This window comes from Stegostoma tigrinum, chromosome 34 (assembly GCF_030684315.1).
Source record: "Stegostoma tigrinum isolate sSteTig4 chromosome 34, sSteTig4.hap1, whole genome shotgun sequence".
Lineage (NCBI taxonomy): Eukaryota > Metazoa > Chordata > Chondrichthyes > Orectolobiformes > Stegostomatidae > Stegostoma > Stegostoma tigrinum.
In genome coordinates, this window is record NC_081387.1 from 1,754,856 (window position 1) to 1,780,829 (window position 25,974).

Consider the following 25,974-nt stretch of genomic DNA (forward strand, 5'->3'; position numbering starts at 1 on the left):
CACTTTAAACTGAAACCCGATTTGCAGTCTGAAATGGACGCTCATAATGCAAGAAGTCAGAAAGTCAGAAATGTACAGCACAGAAATAGATCCTTTGGTCCAATTTGTCCATGCCGACCAGATATCCTAAATAAATCTACTCCCATTTGCCAGCATTTGGCCCATATTCTTTTAAACCCTTCCTACTCATGTAGTTGGTTCTGCTGTAACGAATAGCTGCATTCCTGTTCAGCATTATGTTATGGAAAATCGCGCTATAGGAATAACAGTGCCTATGAGAAAAGCGGGGTTAGGGGCAGACCACCAAAAAAAATGAAAAAAATCACTCAAAAGCTTGACATGAAGGATAGCACAATTTGAATAAATGTTTTATTTTATTATTAGCTATGAATTAAATTTAACACGTTACGTTGAAAAATTGTCATGATAACTTGATGGGGAAGGAAGTTGTACTGTACCTCTCACAGGAAAGCACTTCATGACAAAGCCCACAAAATGATCATGTGATACTGGCGCAGAGATGCTCTCAGTGCTAACATTGTACGTATTCACGACAATGCCCAAGAAATTATCATGTGATGTCAACATATAATCCTCCGCGCACTGATGGAAATGCATTATAGCAGAACCAAACGTATAGACATCCAGATGCCTTTTAAAATATTCTAATTGTAGTAGCCTCCAACACTACCTCTGGCAGCTCATTCCATACACATATTACTATCTGTGTGAAAACCTTGCCCCTTAAATCCTTTTTAAGTCTTTCTCCCTCTCAGTTTAAACCTATGACTGAGTTTTGGACTCCCCCACGCTGGGGGAAAGAGCCTTGAGTATCTACTTTATCCATGCCCCTCATGATTTTATAAACCTTTACAAAGGTCACCCCTCAGCCTCTGATGCACAAAGAAGAATAGCCCCAGTCTATTGAGCTTCTCCCCATGGTGGCTCAGTGGTTAGCACTGAAGCCTCACAGCACCAGTTCGATTCTAGCCTCGGGCAACTGTCTGTGTGGAGTTCGCACATTCTCCCCATGTCTGCGTGGGTTTCCTCTGGGTGCTTCGGTTTCCTTCCGCAGTCCAAAGATGTGCAGGCTAGGTGGATCGGCCATGCTAAATTGCCTGCAGTGTTCAGGGGTGTGTGGGTTATAGGGGGATGGGTCTGGGTGGGATGCCCCAAAGGGCAGTGTGGATTTGTTGGGCTGACGGGCCTGTTTCCATACTGTCGGGAATCAAATCTAATCTAAATCAACCTTGGCAACATCCTTGTAAATCTTTATTTGAACCCTTTCGAGTTTTACAACATCCTTCCTATAGCAGGGAGATCAGAATTGCACGCAGCATACCAAAAGTGGCCTAACCAATGTCCTGTATAGCCACAATAAAACCTACCAACTTCTCTACTCAGTGCATTGACCAATAAAAGAAAGCATACAAAATGCCTTCTTCACGATGCTATCTACCCACAACTGTCCCTTCAAGGAATTATTGAACCTGCACTTCAAGGTCTCTTTGTTCAGCAACGCCCCAGGATCTTACCATCAAGTGTACAAGTCCTGCCCTGATTTGCCTTTCCAAAATGCAGCACCTCATATTTATCTAAAATTAAACTTTATTTGCCACTCCTTGACCCATTAGCCCATCTGATCAAGATCCTTGCAGGTCTGACAGCAGCTGCCACACTTTCAAGGTGGAGCAAATGAGTTGTCCCCAGTGTCTTGGACTATACTTGTCCCTCAGTAAGAACCAGAAAAGACAGATTTTCCAGTCATTGTCACAGTGATACTTCAGGGGGCGTGTTCTGTAGACTGCAACAATGACTGACCTTCAAAAGTAGATCATCGTCTGTACAGGGATGTGTTATTGCTGGTGATTGAGAAAAGTTTCATCAAAATGCAAGTCATCTTTTCAAATTACCAGGATTGTATTAAAATTCTATCCCTAAACAGGAAACAGACTTAGTCGTTAACAGCACAGTTCATAATTTGGTAAAAGCAACAAAAAACACAATGTCTCCTGAGCAGGTTGCATCTGCCAAGATCCGACAGACAACTGCCTACGTTTTGTGACACTTATACACACGTCAGAATATCAAACTATTCGCCATTTGAACAACACTAATCTTATCTTTGCCCTCATGTGTTTATTTTACCATCTTGAATCTTGGCAAGGAGAAATTTGCTTGTTCCACTTACCTAGTGTTTGTGCATGTATTTGTTTTGCGTTATCTTGAGAGGCAAGCATTTTCTGCTTCACATTACAAACTGTGTGTACGTTAACTAGTTCTGCATCTTCAATGAATGTGTTCTGTTTCATAATAAATCAATGATTTTGCCCTTATTGATGAAACCTGATCAATAGATAATTTTTTGTTTTAAGTCTAATCTAGGAAAGGATACAACTAGACATATCAGGTACCAAGAAAATCAATTACACTGATGTTGTGACTGTGCAGCAATGAGACAAGAGAGTGATAGTGTACACTTCCCATCTTGGACAGAACAGTAATGTCATGGGCAAATATTCTGCAGAAAATAGCAGTTTGAGAAGGATGCCTTGAATTAACTTGTGGTTAGACAGCACTGTTACTTTCTCTTTCACAAACAGGTGCTGTTTGAAATGCTCACCATCAAAGAAAATATCCAGGCTCCACTTCTAAAACAAGTGTACAATATTGTTCAGTTTGTGTTAACCCTCTGAATGTAAACAAAACTGCTTGCTCATGTTGCATGGGAATTACTCTAATTCCTGTTTCACTGACACTGCATCATTGTGTCAAAAGCACTATAAAAACCAAAAGTGACTGTTTCAACAACAAAAAGGATTACTGATGTAATCATTTAAGTGCAACAACAAATTATCTACTGGAAACTTTTCCAAAGTCAACATCAGTCAGACAATCAGCACCCAGATACCTACTGATGGGTTTGGAAGACTAACAGTTATGTTTTAATCTGTTACAGGGGCAACTGTGTCAAAGAATATTCCTCACACAATAGAAGTGCAAGTTACATCCATCCCATAGGAAGATGTATTAATAACTTTCCAATAATCCTTGCAAAGGGCCATAAACAGTCGGCCTTTGTCTCAATACTAATTGCTTCTTCTTGACCAGGAGGCTTGGTCACATAACTTCCACAGTATTGAATACTTTTCAACTGTACAATTCTGAAATAGCAGACGGATCAGGGGTCAGTGCTACTCCATTCCACATCTACTGACAAAATATACACTTTCAATTTCACACGACAAAGGAGAAACCAATAACTTGTAAAATGCAGTCACTCACCTGTATGTGTGCACTCTGTAAGTAAATCTGCTTTCATCAAATCAGTGAAGCAGGAATCACATTTCAGCAAATCTTCATCAAAAGACTTTCAAAGGAACTTTTAAAATAAACTGCTGACAGCTCTTCAACAGTGGGCTAGCCAATCAACCCACAATAATAAAATGGTAAATCTTGGTTTTATTTGGAATTTAAGTGGATATCTTGTTTGTTAAGGATGACACACAGTTTACTTGAAAATAGAAAGTGAAAAATGGTCATTTGGATTATGAGGCTTTTCACAACTCAAAAGAAAAGTGGAACTGTGCAGTCACTTTTGTGGTGGCACAGAATAGATACACGTCCTGGAAGCTGATTCAAATACATTTGTTGGATACATCAGCACTAGATGTTATTTCATTAAAATTTAAAATGCCCAGCAACAAGATTTTGATTGGTTATAAATGGGGAATTTGTTACTGAACTGGGAGGAGAAAGATTAGTTGGGACTCAGACCTTTAAGCCTGTCAGCAAGTGAAATAATATTGAAAGAAATTGTGAAAAAAAACAATTGCTAATTGAAACCAAGATCTACATATAACTGAGATAATGGGAACTGCAGATGCTGGAGAATCCAAGAAAATAAAATGTGAGGCTGGATGAACACAGCAGGCCCAGCAGCATCTCGGGAGCACAAAAGCTGACGTTTCAGGATGAAGGGTCTAGGCCCGAAACGTCAGCTTTTGTGCTCCTGAGATGCTGCTGGGCCTGCTGTGTTCATCCAGCCTCACATTTTATTATCTACATATAACTGAGTAGCTACTGAATTGAGGGACTTTTGCAATCAGTAACAACAACAAGCTGCGAGAAAGTCACCTCATTTCATCTTTTGAATTGAACTCTAATCCACAGACTTTGTGCATTTTTACCTGCCTACTTTCAATCCACAATATTCCGAAAATGACTGTTTGTCTCATCCGGCTTGTCCATCTTCTGTGTGAATGAGTGTCTGAGTGTTTGAATTTAGTTGGTGGGGGGGTGGTGGTAGGAAGCTTAGTTAAAGTTTGCATATTCGTAATTAATAATTCAGGCATGAACCATTCTTAGAGATTCAACTGGTCATTTCTCCCAGGTGACAACTCATGTAATGGTGTTTTCAGTGCACAATTTCCACCAGGGTTATGGCATGTTCCAATTCGACATCTCCATGTATATTTATGATGTGCATACATTGTGAAGAATTCCTGAATTTATACAAGTGAGTGAAACAAACCGTACTTCAGGTTTAACTTTACCAATGTTACTGTATTCCCTACAAAGTCAGAGCGCACAAAAAGAGAAACGGGGGAAAGACACTCACACAGTTTAAAAAATGGAATAAAAGAAATCACAATCAATTACAAACAAGTGTGCAGTATAAGGAAAAATATTTGTTTTAAAACTCACAAAATGTCTATAACAATGGACTTCAAGCCCCTCAACACTAGTTGCTTGATGAGACTGAAAACTGCTTATTGTTCTGGGCCCCAGTCCCACTGAACATCCTTCAAACTGAGCTCATTTCAAACCTTACACTTGAAGTGGTCCTCTGCGAGTGCCTTCTTTTGGTGATCAGTTCAAAGATTAAATTGATCTTCCTGAATGGACTGACAGGGTGAGAGGTATGAGACAGACATGCTGAGATGGATAGTGCCTTGAAATGACATCTCTTCTGTGTGAGCACTGAAGGGGAAACAACATAGACAGCTCTCAGTGCCACACAAGCAGTTGACCCAGCTTCAAGTCCATGTGGAGATGTCAGTGTTTGGTGACAGAGGAGGAGATAGTGAAACAATCCTGACACACATCATGCTAGAAGGTATGCCACATCACTTCATCAATATTCCAAGAGATCCAAAGATCCAGAAAGTCCGACAATCATGCTTTATTACAGATCTCACTCAGAAAGGGTTACTTCCCTGTGAGTGTTTTGGTTGATCGGGAGTTTCACTGGTGAAACTCCTGATCACCGCCTGTTTAGAAACTGTCACCAACATTGCATCTGAAAATTTTCTCCTGTCTGAGTCGTGTGGATTCCCAAATGTTTGAAAACATCATGAAAGGTTCATCATCAAATCACGTATGAAGAGATACTCCCCTGTGTGGGTCCTCTGATGGAACAGGAAATTCAAAGAACTTGAGAATGATTTCCTGTGAATTTCATGTGTGAATGTAACCTCTTTGTGTGAATGCTTTGGTGACTGCAAAGAGTTGATAAATTCAAGAATGATTTGATACACATGTCACATATGAATGGTCTTCCCTGTATGAATAAATTGATGCCTGTGTAGATTCAATTACTCCAAGAATGAGTTGTGACACAACTTCCAACAGCATGGTTTCTCACAAGTATGAATCCTCTAGTGGAATAGGAATCTCCAAGAGGTGGAGAATGACTTTTCATAAAACTAACACTTAAACAACTTCTCTCCTGTGTGTGTTCGTTGGTGTGTGCGAAGGTTTCCTGACTGTGTAAATGATTTATTACACACCTCACACCTGAATGGTTTTTCTCCTGTGTGAATCCTCTGATGGATCAGGAGTCTTTGTGAAGTGGGGAATGATTTGTCACACACCTCGCATTTAAACAACTTCTCTCCTGTGTGAATACGCTGGTGCGTGCGGAGATATCCTGACTGCGTGAATGATTTGTCACACACCTCACATTGGAAAGGTTTCTCCCCTGTGTGGACACGTTCATGGATGCGGAGATTCGATGATGATGAGAATGATTTGTCACACACTTCACATCGGAAAGGTTTCTCTCCGGTGTGAATCCTCTGATGGAACAGGAGTCCTGATGAAGTGGGGAATGATTTGTCACATACATCACACTGAAACAACTTCTCTCCTGTGTGAATACGTTGGTGTATGTGCAGGTATCCTGACTGTGTGAATGATTTGTCACACACCTCACAATGGAAAGGTTTCTCTCCTGTGTGCACACGTTGGTGCGTACGGAGGAATACTGCTCGCGCGAATGATTTGTCACACACTTCACACCGAAAAGGTTTCTCTCCTGTGTGCATACGTCGGTGTATGCGGAGGGATCCTGACCATGAGAAAGATTTGTCACACAGTTCACAGCTGAATGGTTTCTCTCCTGTGTGTACACGCTGATGTAGGGTCAGGGATCCTGAATGTGAGAAGGATTTGTCACACAAGTCACAGGTGAATGGTTTCTCCCCTGTGTGGACACGTCGGTGTAAGTGGAGGTTTCCTGACTGTGAGAATGACTTGTCACACAAGTCACACTTGAATGGCTTCTCCCCTGTGTGAATCCTCTGATGGAACAGGAGTCTCAATGAAGTGGGGAATGATTTGTCACATACCTCACACTTAAACAATTTGTCTCCTGCATGAATACGTCGGTGTATGCGGAGGTATCCTGCCTGTGAAAAGGATTTGTCACACACCTCACAATAGAAAGGTTTCTCTCCTGTATGGACACGCTGGTGTGTGTGCAGGTATCCTGACTGCGAGAATGATTTGTCACACACCTCGCATCGAAATGGCTTCTCTCCTGTGTGGACGCGTTGGTGTATACGTAGGTATCCTGACTGTGAGAAGGACTTGTCACATACCTCACAATGGAAGGGTTTTTCCCCCGTGTGGACACATTGGTGTGTGCGAAGGTATCGTGATTGTGAGAATGATTTGTCACATACCTTGCACTGGAATGGTTTCTCCCCTGTGTGGATACGTTGGTGGACGAGGAGTTTTGATGACTGGGAGAATGATTTTCCACACTGCCTGCACATGAACGGCTTCTCCTCTGTGTGAATATGCTGGTGCATGGAGAGGTTTGATGACGATGAGGCTGACTTGTCACACACATCACATGTGAGTGTTTTTTTCCGCATGTGAATGCGTGGGTTATTCATCAGATATAATGGTCGCCAGAAATCCTGATTATACACTTCAGATATGAATTGTTTCTCCCAAGAATGAATGCATCACTGATTCATGAACGTAGGTGGCTTTACAAAAGCACTTTTTGAAAGGTTCTCTATCATCTAACTGCTTTTGTTTTAAAAGATTTACAACAGATGGACCCTGTGTGTTGACAGCTTACTTGCTTACACGTTAGAACTGTCAGTCAGCTGTTGAAAACAGTTAGTGGTTCATGAAGCTCAATGACTGATGAAAGCTCTTACCACACTTGGGGACCACTCTCAGTTTTTCCCAGCCTGACAGACCACGCAGTCAAACCATCAGAAATGGTGGGTCTGATGGAAGATCCCGCATGACTGATCAGTTTTGAATCCAATGATATGTCAATTCTTCTGAACTGGAACAATTCCCATACGATGGTTTCACTCAGCAAACATCTCCTTTTGGCAATGCTGTGAAGGGATTGGATGTCTTCCCACAGCTGTGCAGTTGTCCACTGGGTGATAGCCAGGTTCTATCTGTAGTCTACCTTCTCTGTATTCTCTGCTATCAAATACTGAAATCCTTCTGCAAAACAGGAAATTGAAACATGATTTCCTCCAACACTCCCTCTTCTGTAAACTTGTTGAATTCTCAGTCATTTCTTCTTCACATTTTTATTGCGTGGGGCTGTCACTGACTCAATAGCATTTATTGCCATTTGTAATTTCCCTTCAGAATGAGATGCTGACCCATTGGAACCATCAGACTCCCCTGGGTGGGGAGAGATGAGCAGTCATGCAGATGTTATACCTAAAATGCAACTAGTAATGAAAGTAAACCAATTTCCACTGAAACAACCAACAGGCTACAGGATAATAACCAACACACTCAAGACTCAATAACAGAAATCAATACGAATCTTCAGACACTCTATACCTCCCAAATAATTACACCTCACCTTCTCATATTCAGGAATGAGACATGAACAAAACTCAGGCTGGAAATCAGAAGGGAAATGCTTCCAACAAACACACTCAATATCCAACACACAGCTCCAGTCTAACAGTTCAGCACAAAGCACTGAGTAAACAGCTCTCTCAGCTGGATCTTCTCACACAGCATAAGGGACATTTCCACCCCTGATTACCCACAGGACAGTCAGACTGCCTGAAGACTGGTGTGGATATTATGGGATACAATTTGTATAAAAGCTGCTCCTTCACTCACCATCTCCTCACTTGGTTTTCAGTCCCTATAGGAAGTGAACCAGCTCTGGAAGAGGAAGAGGAGAGAATGGGCAGAGTGGGTGGGCTCTCTGATTGACGTCTCTCACAGCCAATCCAAATATTTCTGCAGCAACATGAGTTTCCGAAAGTTTGTGAAACTGACCAGTGAAATGGAGGTGACTTTGAGCAGCAGATCAGGTGGGAATTTAAACTTGTCAGAGGCCCCGTCTGAATAAAACCTCACTTACTGCAGCTGCTGTCTCAGTTCCCCTGGTAAACGTTTGGCTGAGATTTCTAATGCAGGAATAGCATTCTTTATCCTCATTGGCTTTCACATTAGTGAGGTCTCAGTTGTATTTATCCGGAAATTAGAGGGAGAAGAACCGTATCCGTGGCAGTGAAATAGATGTGGGGAGCTCCATAAGCTCAATACGACTTCCTGACACAGCTAAATTGTAGAGAAACCATTCAAGCATGAAAGGTGTGATCAAGCATTCACATAATAATCAATACTTTTCCCACCTTATCAGGATGGACCAGGCCTGCATGGACAGCCAACATTTTCTTGAAACAAAGATGTCAGTTCTGCAGACAGAGGTAGTGGGGAACAATGAACGAACATGAAGCACAGTCTGTGAGTATCAGAGACTCACCCTGACACTGATCAACATTGGATCTTTTGCATTTAAGGGAACCCCACAGTTCCCTCCCTGGTCTGCACTTTCTGAGAGGTACATCAAAATCACACCTGTGATCTGACACCAGGCTCAGAGAAACTAAAGTTGTGATATTCATTCCAACCCATTCCATCCCCATTTCACATTTTGTCTGAAATACGACACCCTTGAAAGTGCAGCACTCCCCCAGTATCAGGCTGTATCGATTGGGATTGGACCATCGACCCACAGCTTGCTCACTCAGCTCCCCCATAGAGAATGGATCAGTTCACAGTTTGTCACAATCTTTCAGTTGGGATCTCACAATCTCTATGACAGTAATAGTGTGAATCTAGATCAGTAAGCCAATTTTACTCCCATTCTCCTCTCTAGTTGTGTTAACCTGACTCTCATCTGGGAGCAATTCCACAGGCACCTCCAGCATTACGCCTGCTGCCCCATTCTTAACTTTGAAGGTTGGAAAAATGAGTGTAGGGTAAAAGGACTGAGGTAAGAGGGGGCTTCTGATCTTGTCCTCACACACTGACATTCTATAGCAGGTTCAGGACTCGATACTGACTTCAATAATTTTAGAGCCTCAGCACTTTCTTCCATGTTCTTTTGGAACACCCACACATCAAAGCTTGTCCTCGCCAGAGCCAATCCACTTTCATTCCCTACTGGCCCCATTAGTTTTTTTTAACTTCCCAGATTGACCATTATCCATTCTTTTGTCTACCTAACTGCTACTTTCTCTTTCTCGGCTCCATCTCCCCATATTGTTCAGTTTTTCCCCACTACCCCGTCATCTTCAGCATATATACCAACCTTTTCCTCGCTGACAGTTTTTCTCCACAGATGCACATCACCTGATGAATTTCTCCAGCTATTTCTGTTTTCTTTTGCCCTAATCTTACTGTTCTGCCCCTTGTTCCTGACTGTCACCAGAGAAATAATTTCTTCCTAACTACTCATTCAACTTGTTTCATAATCTTTAATATCTCAATTCAATTACCCTTAATTCTCTACATTCAAGGGAGTGCAACCTCAAGTCTATGCAACTTGTGCTCTAATTTAATGCTTTTATCCTCAGAAACATTGTGATGAATCTGCACTGCATCCTTCCAAAATGAATATATCTTTTCCCAAGAGGTAACAAGGTGTAGAGCTGGATGAACACAGCAGGCCAAGCAGCATCAGAGGAGCAGGAAAGCTGACGTTTCGGGTCTGGACCCTTCTTCAAAATTTTCTGAGGAAGGGTTCAGACCCGAAACATCAGCTTTCCTACTCCTCTGATGCTGCTTGGCCTGCTGTGCTCATCCAGCTCTACACCTTGTTATCTCAGATTCTCCAACATCAGTTCCCACTATCTCTGAAATCTTTTCCCAAGCTGCAGTGACCAGAACTGAACACAGTTCTCAAGATAGGGTCTAAACAGAGCATTGTACTGCTGGAAAACAAGGACATAGTTAGTTTTGGGGAGGGGATGGTGTGGGTTATCTTTTCTCTTCAGTATGGACCTGCAGTAATCTACAGTTTTGACAGAAATAAGCAGGACCAACTAATACTTGACATGGTCCAGTCAGATCTGCCGATGGAAGATTAAACCAATTGTGTACCAGATACAGTCAAAGCTTTACCCTTTGGATTTCAGAAGCTGAGCAAACAACTGGGAAGAAAAACAGTGAAGGCAAAGAACCGTGGATGCTGGAGGTCTTCAGAAGGGTCACTGGTCTCAAAATCTTAACTCTCTTATCTCTCCACATTTGCAGCTAGATGTGAGTTTATCCAGCAGTTTCTGTTTTTATTTGTTTCAGGAAAAAAGAGTAAAGGTAATTTTGAGAGCAACAGATGTGAAGGTCCATTTAAGAGAAATGGTTAAACCAGACTGACAGCTGCAGAAACATTGTGGTGAATGGATGGTCAAAGGGCAGAGGAATTGGACATTAGAAAGCACCGACCAACTCACCTTGGGGGAAGAGGTTCTTCCAGAAATGAAAACTGATTGATCCATGACCCATGTGATCTCTGTTACCATTGATTGGTTTGTATGCCGTGAATGAGCTCCATCCAGTGTCACTGATGTTTAGTGTTATTTCTAAGCATTGGAATTCGGAGCCAGAATAAAGCGCCATGAATTTGAAGAAACTTCTATCTTTACTATTCAGAGAGTTTCTCAAGCCGTGATTATCTGTGTATATGCATATGTGTGTGTGTGTGTTAGTGAAGTGCACCAGCTCTCAGGTGTGGGTATGAGATAGAATCAGACCCTGCTTTAGTTGGTGATGTGAATTCTGGACAGATCCTCTTCAGGTTATGGATGTTTGATTCACACCATGGGTAAAATTTGTACTCTCCTGTCTGGGAGGACTACTCTCCTGAGTATTGGCAGAATGGGGGTGGGAGGGATGAGTCTTTACAAACTGATTTCCCCCCATCATACCTTGATGTAATAACAGTGTGATTTGTTCACCTCACACTCTTTCAAGACTCATTTCAAATTCTGGGAAAGATCTTGAGTCATTTTCAAGTGTTTTGTTATTTTGATTAATTTCAACGTTGCTTTACATGGAACATAGAACATTACAGCACAGTACAGGCCCTTCGGCCCTCGATGTTGTGCCAGCCTGTCATACCGATCTCAAGCCCATCTCACCTACACTATTCCATGTACGTCCATATGCTTGTCCATTGACGACTTAAATGTACCTAAAGTTGGCGAATCTACTACCGTTGCAGGCAAAGCGTTCCATTCCCTTACTAATCTCTGAGTAAAGAAACCACCTCTGACATCTGTCCTATATCTTTCACCCCTCAATTTAAAGCTATGCCCCCTCGTGCTCGCTGTCACCATCCTAGGAAAAAGGCTCTCCCGATCCACCCTATCTAACCCTCTGATTATTTTATATGTTTCAATTAAGTCACCTCTCAACCTTCTTCTCTCTAATGAAAACAGCCTCAAGTCCCTCAGCCTTTCCTCGTAAGACCTTCCCTCCATAACAGGCAACATCCTAGTAAATCTCCTCTGCACCCTTTCCAAAACTTCCACATTCTTCTTGTAATGCGGTGACCAGAACTGTACACAATACTCCAAGTGCGGCCACACCAGAGTTTTGTACAGCTGCAGCATAACCTCTTGGTTCCGGTACTCGATCACTCTATTAATAAAAGCTAAAACACTGTATGCCTTCTTAACAGCCCTGCCAACCTGGGTGGCAACTTTCAACGATCTGTGTACATGGACACCGAGATCTCTCTGCTCATCTACACTACCAAAAATCTTACCATTAGCCCAGTACTTTGCCTTCCAGTTACTCCTACCAAAGTGCATCACCTCACACTTGTCTGCATTAAACTCCATTTGCCACCTCTCAGCCCAGCTCTGCAGCTTATCTATGTCTCTCTGCAACCTACAGCATCCTTCGTCACTATCCACAACTCCACCGACTTTAGTGTCATCTGCAAATTTACTAACCCATCCTTCTACGCCCTCATCCAGGTCATTTATAAAAATGACAAACAGCAGTGGACCCAACACCAACCCTTGCGGGACACGACTTGTAACTGGTCTCCAGGATGAACATTTCCCATCAACTACCACCCTCTGTCTTCTTTCAGCAAGCCAATTTCCGATCCAAACTGCTATATCTCCCACATTTCCATTCCTCTGCATTTTGTACAATAGCCTACTGTGGGGAACCTTATCAAACGCCTTGCTGAAATCCATATACACCACATCAACCGGTTTACTCTCATCTACCTGTTTGGTCACCTTCTCAAAGAACTCAATAAGTTTTGTGTGGCACGACCTTCCCTTCACAAAACCGTGCTGACTATCCCTAATCAATTTATTCTTTTCTAGATGATTATAAATCCTATCCCTTATAACCTTTTCCAACACTTTACCAACAACTGAGGTAAGGCTCACTGGTGTATAATTACTAGGGTTGTCTCTACTCCCCTTCTTGAACAGGGGAACCACATTTGCTTTCCTCCAGTCATCTGGCACTATTCCTGTAGACAATGACGAGTTAAAGATCAATGCCAAAGGCTCAGCAATCTCCTCCCTGGCTTCCCAGAGGATCCTAGGATAAATCCCATCCAGCCCAGGGGACTTATCTACCTTCACCCTCTGTAGGATTTCTAATACCTCTTCCTTGTGAACCTCAATCCCACCTAGTCTAGTCGCCTGTATCCCAGTATTCTCCTCAACAACGTTATTGTTTTCTGGAATGAATACTGTTGAAAAATATTCATTTAGTGCTTCCCCTATCTCATCTGACTCCACACACAATCTACCACTACTATCCTTGATTGGGTCTAATCTTACTTTCATCATTCTTTCATTCCTTAAATACCTATAGAATGCCTTAGTGTTTACCCTGATCCTATCCGCCAACTTCTCATGTCTCCTCCTGGCTCTTCTGAGCTCTCTCTTTAGGTCTTTCCGGGCTACCTCGTAGCCCTCAAGTGCCCTAACTGAGCATTCACATCTTATCCGAACATAAGCCTTCTTCTTCCTCTTGACCAGAGATTCAACCTACTTCGTAAACCACGGCTCCCGTGCTCTACAGCTTCCTCCCTGCCTGACAGGTACATACTTATCTAGGACACAACGGAGCTTTTCCTTGAATAAGCTCCACATTTCTAATGTGCCCATCCCCTGCAATTTCGTTCCCCATCCTATGGTCCCTAAATCTTGCCTAATCTCATCGTAATTGCCTTTCCCCCAGCTATAACTCTTGCCCAGTGGTTGTTTTGCTGTTTCCCCGCTGCTTTATGAATCCTCTGTGTCCATTTAGAACTCTCAGTAAATTAAATTGTGAGTTCAGCTTATCTACCTGATGTCAGCCTGGTGCATTCCTGTTCACTAAAACATTCAGGATCCTACAGTAAGTGTCCTGTGCACAATTAATTGGTCAACTTCGCTGTAGTCTGGGATATTTCTCCATCAATGTGTTCATAATTTGTCATTCAATGGAAGCAAAACTTTTCCTGAAGTTGGAAGGAAAGACTTAAGTTTATAAAGCATCATCAATTACAAATTCAGCCTCTTGGAAAGCAGCACCCCCTTCAATTTAGTGCTTCAAGAAGTGAAGCCACTGTTATAAGTTTGCCAACAGCAAGGTCCCACCACTCCCAAATTTCTGGAGACTAAAATATCTTTTTGTGATGTTGGTTAGGAGTGCATATTGTACAGGAAACCAGCTCAAGTCCCAAAGCTGTGTCCAAAACACTTTTCCCGCTGTAAGGTGGCAGCCTGAAAGTCTGACTGACTTAAAGTGGTAACTATTTCAAGCTCCAGGTGTCAGTATTCCAGTGTCTTTGTGTCTTGGTTCCGAAGCTGTGAAAGATGATAAAGTCCCCCTGGGGCCAGGAGAAGTAAAACTGATGGTGAGAAGTCAGCAGACTCCAGGATCGAGGAATAACCTTGGGCTGAAGGTGGAAAATGGAGTTTAATTTAGAAAAATGTGAGGTCTTGCATTTTGGTAAGGCAAACCAGGGCAGGAATAGCACAGTTAATGGTAGGGCTCTGGAGAATGTTGCACAACAAAGAGACCTAGGGGTGCACATGCACAGTTCCTTGAATGGAGTCATAGGAAGACAGGGTGCTGAAGAATGTGTTTAGAATGCTTGCCTTCTTTGGTCAGAACATTGAGTATTGGAGATGGAACATCATGTTGTGGCTGTACAGAACATTGGTTAGGCTACTTTTTGAATCCTGCTTACAATTCGGGTTGCCCTTCTATGTGAAGGATGTTATTAAACCTGAGAAGATGCAGAAAAGATTTACAACGATGTTGCTAGGACTGGAGTGTTTGAATTATAGGGAGGGGCTGAACAGATTGGGGCTTTTTTCTCTGGAGCATCAGAAGCTGAGGAGGTTTATGGTGGTTCATAAAATCATGAGAGGCATGAATAGGTTGAATACCCAAGGTGTTTTTTCTAGGGTTCAGGAGTCCAAAACTAAAGGGCATAGGTTAAAGGTGAAAAAGGAAAGATTTAACAAGGATCTGAGGAGTAACTTTCTCACACAGAGGGTGGTGCATGTAAGGAACATGCTGCCAGATAAGGTGGTGGAGGTGGGTACAATTACAGCATTTAAAAGGCATAGGTATATGAATAGTAAGGGTTTAAGGGATATGCTGGCAAATGGGACCAGTTCAGATTGGGCCATCCGATCGGCGTGCATGAATTGGACCATAAGGTCTGTTTCTGTGCTGTAAGACTCTAATCTGCAGACTAGGTACTGATAGAGGATCCCCACATCAAGCAAAATTCCACATATCCTCAAACCCATTGGCTCTATTTCAGCCACACACCAGAACTGTCTGGTGACTGTAAATCCATGGTGTTCATCAATGACACTCGTCAGCAGTTTGTCTTCCTGCTGTGACTGCAGAATTGTCCCTGTTGGAACCATTGTGCACTTTTCCAGAACTAGAGGACAACAACTCTCTTCCTTACAATGCACACCACCCCAATTGGCCCAGTCCTGCTCCCAAACCCAGCATTCATTGATATTCGGGTCAGTGATACAGGACCTTGAGTGATGGAAACTGGATGTGTCTTCATCTTGATCTGACTGTCTGTGACCTGGGTTAATCTGACATTTATTTTGATAGAGTTTTACTTTGTATCTCATCTGTGCTGTACCTTCTCTGTGAGTGTTTGATGGAACAGTGTCAATGTGGAGCAGTTATTCCATCCTTATGGAGGTGAACCCTCATTTTCCTCTTACACTCCAGAATCTGAACTTCAGCCTGAACTTGAATGGATGCAGAAAATTAACACTGTTCACAACTCCTGAGAATTGTCAGGAATAAATTGTTGCAACTTCTATTTTCAAAAATTGTTAACTCTAGCCCCTTTTTTGTATGTTGCCTAACTCCAGTGGAGCAGATTCTGACCTTGTGAAATAGTGTGAAACCTCTACTTACAATTGAAAACCTATCTTATCACTCTCCTTGTTTTTATTTCAGGAATATAAATGGAGAAGAGATGTAAAACAAGTTGATGACTTTCCAAAGGAAATAAAAACAGGTTTTTTGCTGTTGCATAATCACCCTTCTCTTCCATAACATGTTGCTAGACATTACCTATGTCATTATGCTAGACATTCCATTCCTTCTTTTGTCTTGTGTTGTTATTTAAAAGCCTCTGCAAAGGCTCAATTGTTCTAATACGAAGGTGCTCAGTAAGCAGCCATAGTGAACAAATTGGCCACGGGTCATGTCTGACACAGGGCAGGGCAGGTGACTGAGGTGACAGTGGGGACCAGCGACCAGAGTTCTATTAATTTTAAAATAGTTACAGAGAAGGGATAAAACTGGTCCACAAGTTCAAATTCTATATCGGTGAATTTTGATGGAATTAGACAGGAGCTTGCAGGTGTCGATTGGAGTAGTTTGTTTGCAGGTGTCGATTGGAGTAGTTTGTTTGCAGGCATAGGAACCTCTGGCAAGTGGGAGGCCTTTAAAAGTGTGATTGATAGAATTCAAAGTCTATATGTTCATGTGAGGGTGAAGGGCAAGGTTGGGAGGAGTAAGGAATCCCGGATGACAAGAAATATTGAGGCTTTGACTTGAATAAAAGGAGGCATGGCTCAGGAAAAGGCATCTGGGATCAAGGGAAGGAAATAAGGAAGGAAGAAGCTTTGACTGAGAAGATTATGGTGACTCTAAAGAGATTAAAGTAAAAAGAACTAGAGAGAGAATAGGACCCCTCAAGGACCAAAGTAGAAATGCATGTGTGGAAATGCAAGAAATGGGTGAGGACCTCAATGAATATTTCTCCTCTTGTGTTTACCATGAAGACTTGCTAACTTGGGGAAGTTAGTGGCAATATCTTCAGGACAGTCCATATCATAGTAGAGATGTTGGAAGTATTAGAATATATGTAGGTGGATAAATCTCCTGGTCAAGATCAGATATGTCTAAGAACCATGCAAGAGGCTACAGAAGAAATTGTGGGGCCATGGCTGATATATTTGCATTGTTAACCACGGGTGAGGTCCCAGAAGACTGAAGGATGGTGAATGTTGTGCCCTTATTCAAGAAGGGCTGCAAAGAAGAACCTGGGAATTATAGACCAGTAAGTTTGCTATGTAAGTTATTTGACAAGATTCTGAGATAAGATATACCTGCATTTAGAGACTCTGGCTTTGATTAGGAATAGTCAGCATGGCTTTGTGCATGGGAGATCATGCCTCACAAATTTGTTAGAGATTTTTGATGAAGTGACTAGGAAGGTTGATGAGGACCGGGTGGTAAATGTAGTCTACATGGAGTTCAGTAAGGCCTTTGATAAGGTTCCACATGGTAGGCTGCTCTGGAAGGTAAGATTGCATGGAAACAGGGAGAGCTGGCAAACTGGATATGCAATTAGCTTGATGGTAAGAAACAGGGAGTAATAGTGGAAGGATGCTTGGCAAACTGAAGGCCTGAAACTGGTGCTGTGCCTTAGGGGTCAGTGCTAGGCCCATTGCTGTTTGTTATACACATCAATGTTTTGGATGAGAATTACAAGGTGCGATTGGTAAGTTTGCAGATGACACTAAAATAGCTGGTATTGTGGACAGTGAGGAAGGTTATCAGAAATTTCAGCAGTATCTTGATCAGCTGGGGAAGTGGGCCAAGAAATGGCAAATCAAGTTTAATATAGATATGTGTGGGGTGTTGCATTTTGGAACGTCAAACCAAGGTAGGAGTTTAATGGTGAATGGTAGGGCTTAAGGAGTGTAATGGAACAGGAGTCCAGGTGCAAGGTTCCCTGAAAGTGGAGTCACAGGTAGACAGGGCAGTGAAGAAGGCTATTGGCACAGTAGCCTTCATCAGTTGGGCATTAACTACAGAAGTTGGGTCATAGTGTTCAGTTGTACAGGACATTGGTGAGGCTGTATTTGGAATACTGTGTTCAGTTTTGGTCATCTTGCTGCAGGAAGGATGTTACTGAACTGGAAAAAGTGCAGAAGAAATTTATAAAGACATTGTCAACACGCAAGGGACTGAGTTATGGGGAGAAGTTGGACAAGCTAGGACTTTTTTCTTTCGAGTGTAGGAGACTGAGAGGGAGTCTTATAGAAGTGCATAAAATCATGAGAGGTATGTACTCAGTGTTTTTCCCAGGATTGTGGAATTGAGGACTAGAGAGCATCAGTTTAAGGTAAGAGGGGAAAGAATATATGGGAATCTGAGGGGCACAATTTTACAGAGGGTGTTACACATAAGGAATGAGATGCCAGCGGAAGTGGTTGAGGTGGGTACATTAACAACATTTAAAAGACATTTGGACGAATATGTGGATAAGAAAGGTTTAGAAGGATATGGGCAAATTGCAGGGAAATTAAGTTAGCATGGATTTTGGTCAATGGACCCATTTTGGGCTGAGGGGCCAATCTCCATGCTGTAGGACTCTTCTTTCCAGTATTTTATTGTACCATTCACGATCTTACAACTGTCAGTTTCCTGCTCTCCTTCTGAATTAAATAAATATAAAACTCACAAACAATGTCTGAGTTGCAGTCTCACTGTTAATCCTTGAATTCCTGCTTTTGAGAAGTTGCTGCTTTAATTTTTGCTGTTCCTTTAGCTTCGTTGACCTGTTTGATTTCCCTATCTCCTTATTCAACTAATTTTCTGGGTAGCTGTATACTATGCAGTGCTGGCACTGCTGCTTGCTTCTGTTTTTACTGTTGACTGTTTCTGGGCTTACTGCTCTGTTGCATTTCCAAGGAATGTGGATCACATTCAGATGTGGTGACCCCATTCAGCTCATTATCTTATTGTTGTTTACAGTTCTAAAGGGTAGTCAGAGAGTTCAGAACTTCAGTCAAATCATTGAATTGAATAGACATGCATTCATTGTATGGTCTGAGGCTTCATTCACCTTCTTGTGACTAGTGAATTGAAAATGTCACTCATCATGTCCATCAGGTTCTCAATGTCCACAGAATGCTGGCAGGGTGGTTTGGCCAATTTCCAAAAATTAGTCATTACAATATGGCCTTTTTAATGTTTTTAAATGTTGACTTGTCTTAAGAAGTTCTAGTTAAATGCCCAACTACAATCTTCATTTTAAATGTCAACAAATGATTCCTTCAGCTTTGAGTCCAAGTGTTTTTTAAATGGTTCTGACCCTATCATACTTTCAGACAGTGAGCTCATAGCCTCAACACCCTCTGGTAAAAAACACTACTCAAATCTCCTCTAATCTTGACTTGAATCTATTGACTTTAAATCTCTGATCCCTGGTTACTGACCTCCCTGCTCTTGAAAACAAACTTGAAACAATCCCATGAGCTGCCTCTGACCTTCCCTCCCTTCTACTAGTCTGCCTGGACAAACTTCTGTTAATGGTCTCTCCTGTCCTAGACCTGAACTTACATTGTTCTCTAGTTTCTCTCCTTTTTCCCCTCACGCTTGTGCATGAGGTCCATCTCTGTGTGGATTCATTGAAGTTCCAGGAGGTCCAACATTAGTACAAGACTCACATCAAAACAGTTTCTCTGTGTCTGTGAACAGAGGGATGAGAAGATTGTGTGAAAGCCTCATTACACACCTCACACCAGAACTGTTTCTTTCCAGTGTGGATCTGCTGATGCTTTTGAAGATTGGGGAAATTGTCGAAAGTCTCACTGATCACATTTTAAAGTTTACTCCCCTCTACAAGTCCTCTGGTGTTCCAGAACAGCCAAAGATGCCACAAAATCTTAATCATAAACCTCACAGCCAAACAATTTTTCAGTGTTGGACTCTCAGCCGGCACAGGAGATTCAGTGGCTGTTTCACGCACCTCACACTTGAACAGTGTCTTGCTTCTGTGGATGCTTCGATGTGTGCGGAGGTATAATAACAAGAATAATTTGAAACACTACCTGTGAATGGTTTGTCTGCGGCGAGAATGTGTTTATGTCTGTGGAGAGTTAATGATTTGAGAATGATTTGTTACATCTCACGCACTTGAACAGCTTCTCCCCCCTGTGACTGCATTGGTACTTGGGAAGCTCTATGGTAAAGAGAAAATTTTCTGATGCATTGCACAAATGAAGGGATTGTGTCATATGTGAACATATCGGTATGCACGGAGGGTTAATGATGCGGAAGTACTGGACCAGTCTCTCCTGTATCGATCGATTTAGTCTGAGTGTTTATTTGATAGTCTCAAGGTGAATTTCCCACACCCCTCACACCTGATGAGTTGTTTTCTTGTGTGAATCCTCTAATGGAACAGGAGGGTCAATGGCCTTGAGAATGCTTTGTTGCATACATCACATGTGATTGAGCTTCCAGATGTGTGAGTGCATCTTGTGAAAAGCCAATAAATTACAGAATGATTTGTTACACATGTTGCATGTCAATAGTTACTCCCCTTTGTGAATGCATCGGTGTCTGCGGAGGTGTGATAACTGTGAGAAAGATTTGTCACACACCTTGCATGAGAATGGTTTCTCACCTGTGTGAATGCGTTGGTGTGCATGGAGGATTGATGAATTAGTAAACCATTTGTTACATACGTCACATGTGAATCAGTTTTCCCAAGTGTGAATGCATTGATGACCGTGGAGTGTTGATGAGTGTGAGAATGATTTGTTGCATATGTTGCATGTGAATGGTTTCTGTCCTGTGTGAATGCACTGGTGAACACGGAGGGCTGAAGAAGTTGAGAATGATTTGATGCAGACCTTGCACGTGAATGGTTTCTCTCCTGTGTGAATGTGCTGATGTTCAAGGAGTCCCCATGACTGTAAGAATGATTTGTCACATAGTTCACATTTAAAGGGTTTCTTGCCTGTGTGAAGATGTTGGAGTCTGCGGAGGGTTGATGAGTACAAGAACAATTTGTCACACACCTCACATTTGAATGGCTTCTCACCACTGTGAATGCGTTGGTGATTCACAAGTGTCATTGACGTGGTGACCATTCAGTCACAAACCTCACACTTCAGTGGTTTCTCTTCCATGAAGCCGTTTGTGTAAACAGCGGTACAACAGATGCACCTTACATGTCAGGAGATTTTATGAAACCCAGGGGCCCACCTCATGCACTTGAACAACCCCTCACCTGTATGAATGAGTCAGTGGTTCATGAGGCTTGATGAATGATTGAAGGTCTAACCACACTAAGAGCCACTAAAACTTGTTCCCAGCTTCTCACCCTGACCAATCACTCACAGAACAGCTTCTCTTGGTTGAGAGGCTGAGTAGACACAAGACTCGGCTACTGTGAGCAGTTTGCTTTTGGATTTTCTGGAGTTACACGAGGATTCGATTATTTTCCATTTCATTTCATCAAGATCTTCTGTATTTGTTGATGCTTCAGAAAGGTCAGTTCTGATGAAAGGCTCCACACCACTGACCAATTTCAGATCTGATGATATGTCAAAGCTCCCCTGACATGACCGATTTGCAGCTGATAGTTTCACGGTCCAATCTTCTGTGTTCAGCAATGCTGCAATGGGACTGATGTCCTCCCATAGTTGTGCAGTTGTTCCTTGGGTGATGGCCAAGATCCATCTGGCATGTCTATCCTCTCTGTATTCTCCAGTACAGTATGGTACATTCCTTCTGTAAAACATGGAAAGAAAACATGATTTCTTCTAACTGTCTCTCACCTTTGATGAAGCAGCCAACTCTTAATACCATTTTTAAAATTCATATTTTCCGAGGAAGTGGGTGTAGCTGACTGGCCTGACTAATATAATGATACCCATTTAAGTTTCCCCTTCAAGAGATGGTGCTGAACCATCCACTTGAACCAGGACGATCCACTGTATTGGGGAGTTGGAGGCACACTGACAGTGCTATTGTGAAAGTAGATCCAGGACTCTGATCCAGTGACAGTGAAGCACGGTGATTGAATTCCAAGTCAAGATTATGTGTGAATTTAAGGTGAAATTATAGGGGATGAGGTTTCTGTGCGTCTGCTGTCCTTGTGTTTCTAGCTGTTGGATTTCATAGGTTTGGAAGAAATGTAATGTTCTGTGTGAATGGTTCACACTGCTGTCTCTGTGCATTGGTTGTGAAGAGAGTGAATTTGAAGATGTTGGACAGGATACCAGTCAAACGGGTAGTTTACTTCCGCCTGATGTTGAGTGTTGTTGCAGCCCCACTCATTAGGCAAATTAAGAGAAACAAGCAGACAGTTAGGTTTTACGAGACTTGGGAATGCGGGTACTGAAATCATTAAATATTATAAACAGGGGCAGAAAATATTAAAATGCCTCATGGCATATCTCAAGGAAAAGAAAACAAGGGGATGGACGTCACGTTAAAGTGATACAAAGCTCTGGTTTCACCAGACTTTGAATACTGAATGTAGTTCTGGGCACTTCGTCACAGGAAGGAGACATTGGTCTTGAGGGAGTGCGGTGTAGATTTACAAGAATAATCCCTGGACTGCACAGTTACATAATGAGCAGAGATAAAACAATCTAAGGTTATATTTCATGGAGTTTGGAAAATTAAGGGGTGATCTCGTTGAAGTTAATTGACGGGATGACAACTTTTAATCTCACCTGATTGGCTATTCACATCCATTTCACCAGTCAGTTTCACAGCTTCAGAAACTCAGAAAATAAAACAAAGAACCACCAAAGCTTGAGATCTGAAACAAAAACAATTTGCTTGTGAAATTCAGCAGATCTAGCAGCAACTGTGGAAGTAAAGCAGAGTTAACATTTTAAGTGCCAGGACACTTCATCAGAACAAAAGTTAATTCTGCTTCACTTACCCCACCCCCACCCCCACCCACACACAGATGTTGCTAGACCAGCTGAGTTTTGCCAGGGATTTCTGGTTTTATTTCAGAAAACGCACGTTGCTCCGTATCTGTATTGGCTGTGAGAGAGGTCGGACAGTCCAACCAGTCTGCCCATTCTCTCCTGTTCACAAATTCACAGTTATCCACTTTTGCAGCAAAAACAGGAACGCAAATTATTGTCTCAATGGCTAACAATTAAGAGAGGGGAATGTACAATAAGATCGGGTGGCTTCCTGCACCAGTTTCCGAAGGTAAGGATGTAGGTGCAGCAGGTGTTGACCTTCACAGTGACAGTACGGAAGCAGGGATAGCTTGCTGCATTTATACAGGGCCTTGGTGAAATTACACCTGGAATACTGTGTTCTATTTTGGTCTCCTTATCTGAGGGAGGATGTTCTTACAAGAGTGCAGTGAAGGTTTACCAGACTGATCCCTGGGATGGCGGGACTGACAGCTTGAATTAGTTAGGATTACACTCACTGGAGTTCAGAAGAATGAGGGGGAATCTCAAAGAACCTACAAACTTCTAACAGGACTAAACATAGATGTGGGAAGGGTGTTGCTGATGGTACAGGAATCCAAAACAGTCCAAAGATATGGAGCAAACCCGTTGAGGGCTGAGTTGACCTTTTTTTAATTCAGAGAATAGCAAGCATGTAGGATTCCCTGAGATAAAAAGAGGTGAGGCCAAAACAATCAAAACATCCTTGCAAAAGGATCTGGACACAGCACATGGAGCTAAAGGGAACAAAAGACATGGCAGGGTGAGGACAGCCAGGAGGAGGAGATTGAGTTCGATGATCAGCGACAATCGTAATGAATGAAGGATCAAACAAGCTACTCCTGCTTCTATTGTCTGTGTTTCTGTGTTAATTCACAAGATAATAACCAGCTTCAAACACACACGGTATTTACAACAGGAAGTCAGAATCGACACCTCCCAGATGATTACATCTTAAAATCTAATTCAGGAATATGCCATCAACAAAACTCAGGCTGGAAATCAGAAGGGAAACGCTTCCAATAAACACACTCAATATACAACACGCAGCTCCAGTCAAACAGCTCAGCACAAAGCACCGAGTAAACAGCTCTCTCAGCTGGATCTTCTCACACAGCATAAGGGACATTTCCACCCCTGATTACCCACAGGACAGTCAGACTGCCTGAAGACTGGTGTGGATATTATGGGATACAATTTGTATAAAAGCTGCTCCTTCACTCACCATCTCCTCACTTGGTTTTCAGTCCCTGTAGGAAGTGAACCAGCTCTGGAAGAGGAAGAGGAGAGAATGGGCAGAGTGGGTGGGCTCTCTGATTGACGTCTCTCACAGCCAATCTGAATATTTCTGCAGCAACATGAGTTTCCTAAAGTTTGAAAAACTGACCGGTGAAATGGAGGTGACTTTCAGCAGCAGATCAGGTTCAAAACACTCGGATGTGAACATAAGGAATAGATTCTTCACATTTTAAATGGAGTAGCTTTTTCATGTCGGTACCGTCCTTCGAACACACATGAGAAGGTACAGCATGCGTTAGATAGAGTCAAACTCAGTCTAAACTACTTCTGGGCAGTTGGATTTACCCACGTCACTCATACCCGGTACGGGATCAAGACGCTCTTGCTTCAGTCAATGCTGTATTACTAAATCTAATGTCATTGGAGGGCGGATGGTGTGCTGAAATAGGTAGTAAACGTTTACAGAACCAGGTGGAGATGATTCAGCTCCGCAAGACCAGTTAGAATTTGAATACATGACGGCTGATCCCTGCTAAATGTAGGAACAGCAGGAGGTCATTCAGACCCTCATGCCAATTCGAATCTTACTGTCGTAAATCAATCAATTTAATCAATGCCTCGAAAGGGGAATCGCAGGTAGACAGTGCGCTGAGTAGGCGTTTGGTACACTTGCCTTCATTGATCAGTGCATTCAGTTTCGGCGTTGGAACGTCATATTGCGGCTGTCCATTGGTGAGGCCATTTTTAGAATAGCGCACACACTTCTGGTCTCCCCACTATAGGAAAGATTTTGTTCAGCTTGAAATAGTTTAGTAAAGCTTTACAAAGATGTTGGTGGGATTGGAGATCTTGAGCTACTGGGAGAGGCTTTTACCCTGGAGCATTGGAGGTTGAAAAGTTACCTTTTAGAAATTCATAAAATCATGAGGGGCATAGTTGGGTGAATAGCCAAGTTCTTTTTTTCCCAGGTTAGGGGAGCCTATAACTAGAAGGCATAATTTAAGGTGTCAGGAGAAAGATTTAAAAGGGTCTTGAAAGGCAACTTTTTCACACTAATGGTGGTGTATGTATGGTACAAGCTGCCAGAGGAGTTGGGTACAATTGCAATATTTAAAAGGCAGCTGCATAAATACATGAGTCAGAAGAATTTAGATGGATATAGGCCAAAGGCTGCCAAATGGTATTAGATTAGTTTAGGATATCTGGTCATTGCAGACGAGTTGACTGAAGGTTATGTTTCCATGTTGTATGACTCTCTTACTCTATCTGTGACTTTAACTGACATTTCAAAATAGTGATTGTGCTGGGGTATTGGGAGATGACAGGATTTGTCTGGGAAGTGGTGTGGACATTATTCTGAGTGTTGTGCTAGTGTTCAGCTTGGGAGATGTATTGCATTACTTTGTATCCCTGGCAAGCAATTGGCAGAATGAGAATGGGCTGGATCAGAACTGCCCAGGTAGTTTCATCTGACAAACAGAATGTGACGATGACTTTGAGATTTATTTCAAGGCAAACATTTTCTTTAACCCCAGAACTTGAACCCACAATCCTAGCTCAGGAGACTAGTGCCTTATTTACCAGGACACTGGGACTGTCCAAAATACGGATTTGGTGATTGTCAGTGGACCCTTTCTCTCCATGTAATCACTGCCAAATTTCACACCTTTTTATGTGCTGGTGGCTTCAATTCAAGCACAACCCAACTGGATCAATTCTAGGAGCGAGCTGACGAGGATCATGATTTGCATGTGAGCAATTAATGCCTCAAAGCATTATTTGTATGTGAGGAGCTATTGAAAACTTTCCTTGCTTGTCAACTGTCAGTTTCAGTGATTTTCCCGACCCTGATTCCTGGCCAACTCTGTGGTCTTGCTGTCTCAACCGGCCTCACTCTTGTCACATCAATCACAGA

General features: G+C 42.4%; 2 protein-coding genes across 5 annotated transcripts in view; both read right to left on the reverse strand.

The window, feature by feature from the left end:
• The window catches only part of LOC125446435 (H-2 class I histocompatibility antigen, Q9 alpha chain-like), a 48,593-nt gene extending 24,503 nt beyond the window's left edge, over positions 1–24,090 (reverse strand). For 2 of the 4 annotated variants that reach the window (XM_059639672.1, XM_048520012.1), the window contains exons 1-3: positions 24,046–24,090; positions 22,575–22,663; positions 21,122–21,624 (exon numbers count right to left, since the gene is read on the reverse strand). The gene's annotated coding sequence lies outside the window, so the exon portion shown is untranslated. Of the gene's footprint in view, positions 1–8,403; positions 8,430–21,121; positions 21,625–22,574; positions 22,664–24,045 lie in introns of those variants that run through there. The other 2 variants (XM_048520013.1, XM_048520014.1) reach the window with 2 other exon arrangements.
• On the reverse strand, positions 4,546–7,570 carry LOC125446433 (zinc finger protein 227-like). The gene has a single exon (XM_048520006.1). The coding sequence runs from the start codon at positions 7,182–7,184 to the stop codon at positions 5,709–5,711; it is 1,476 nt and encodes a 491-aa protein (XP_048375963.1). The 5' UTR covers positions 7,185–7,570; the 3' UTR covers positions 4,546–5,708.
• Positions 24,091–25,974: the final 1,884 nt, after the last annotated feature.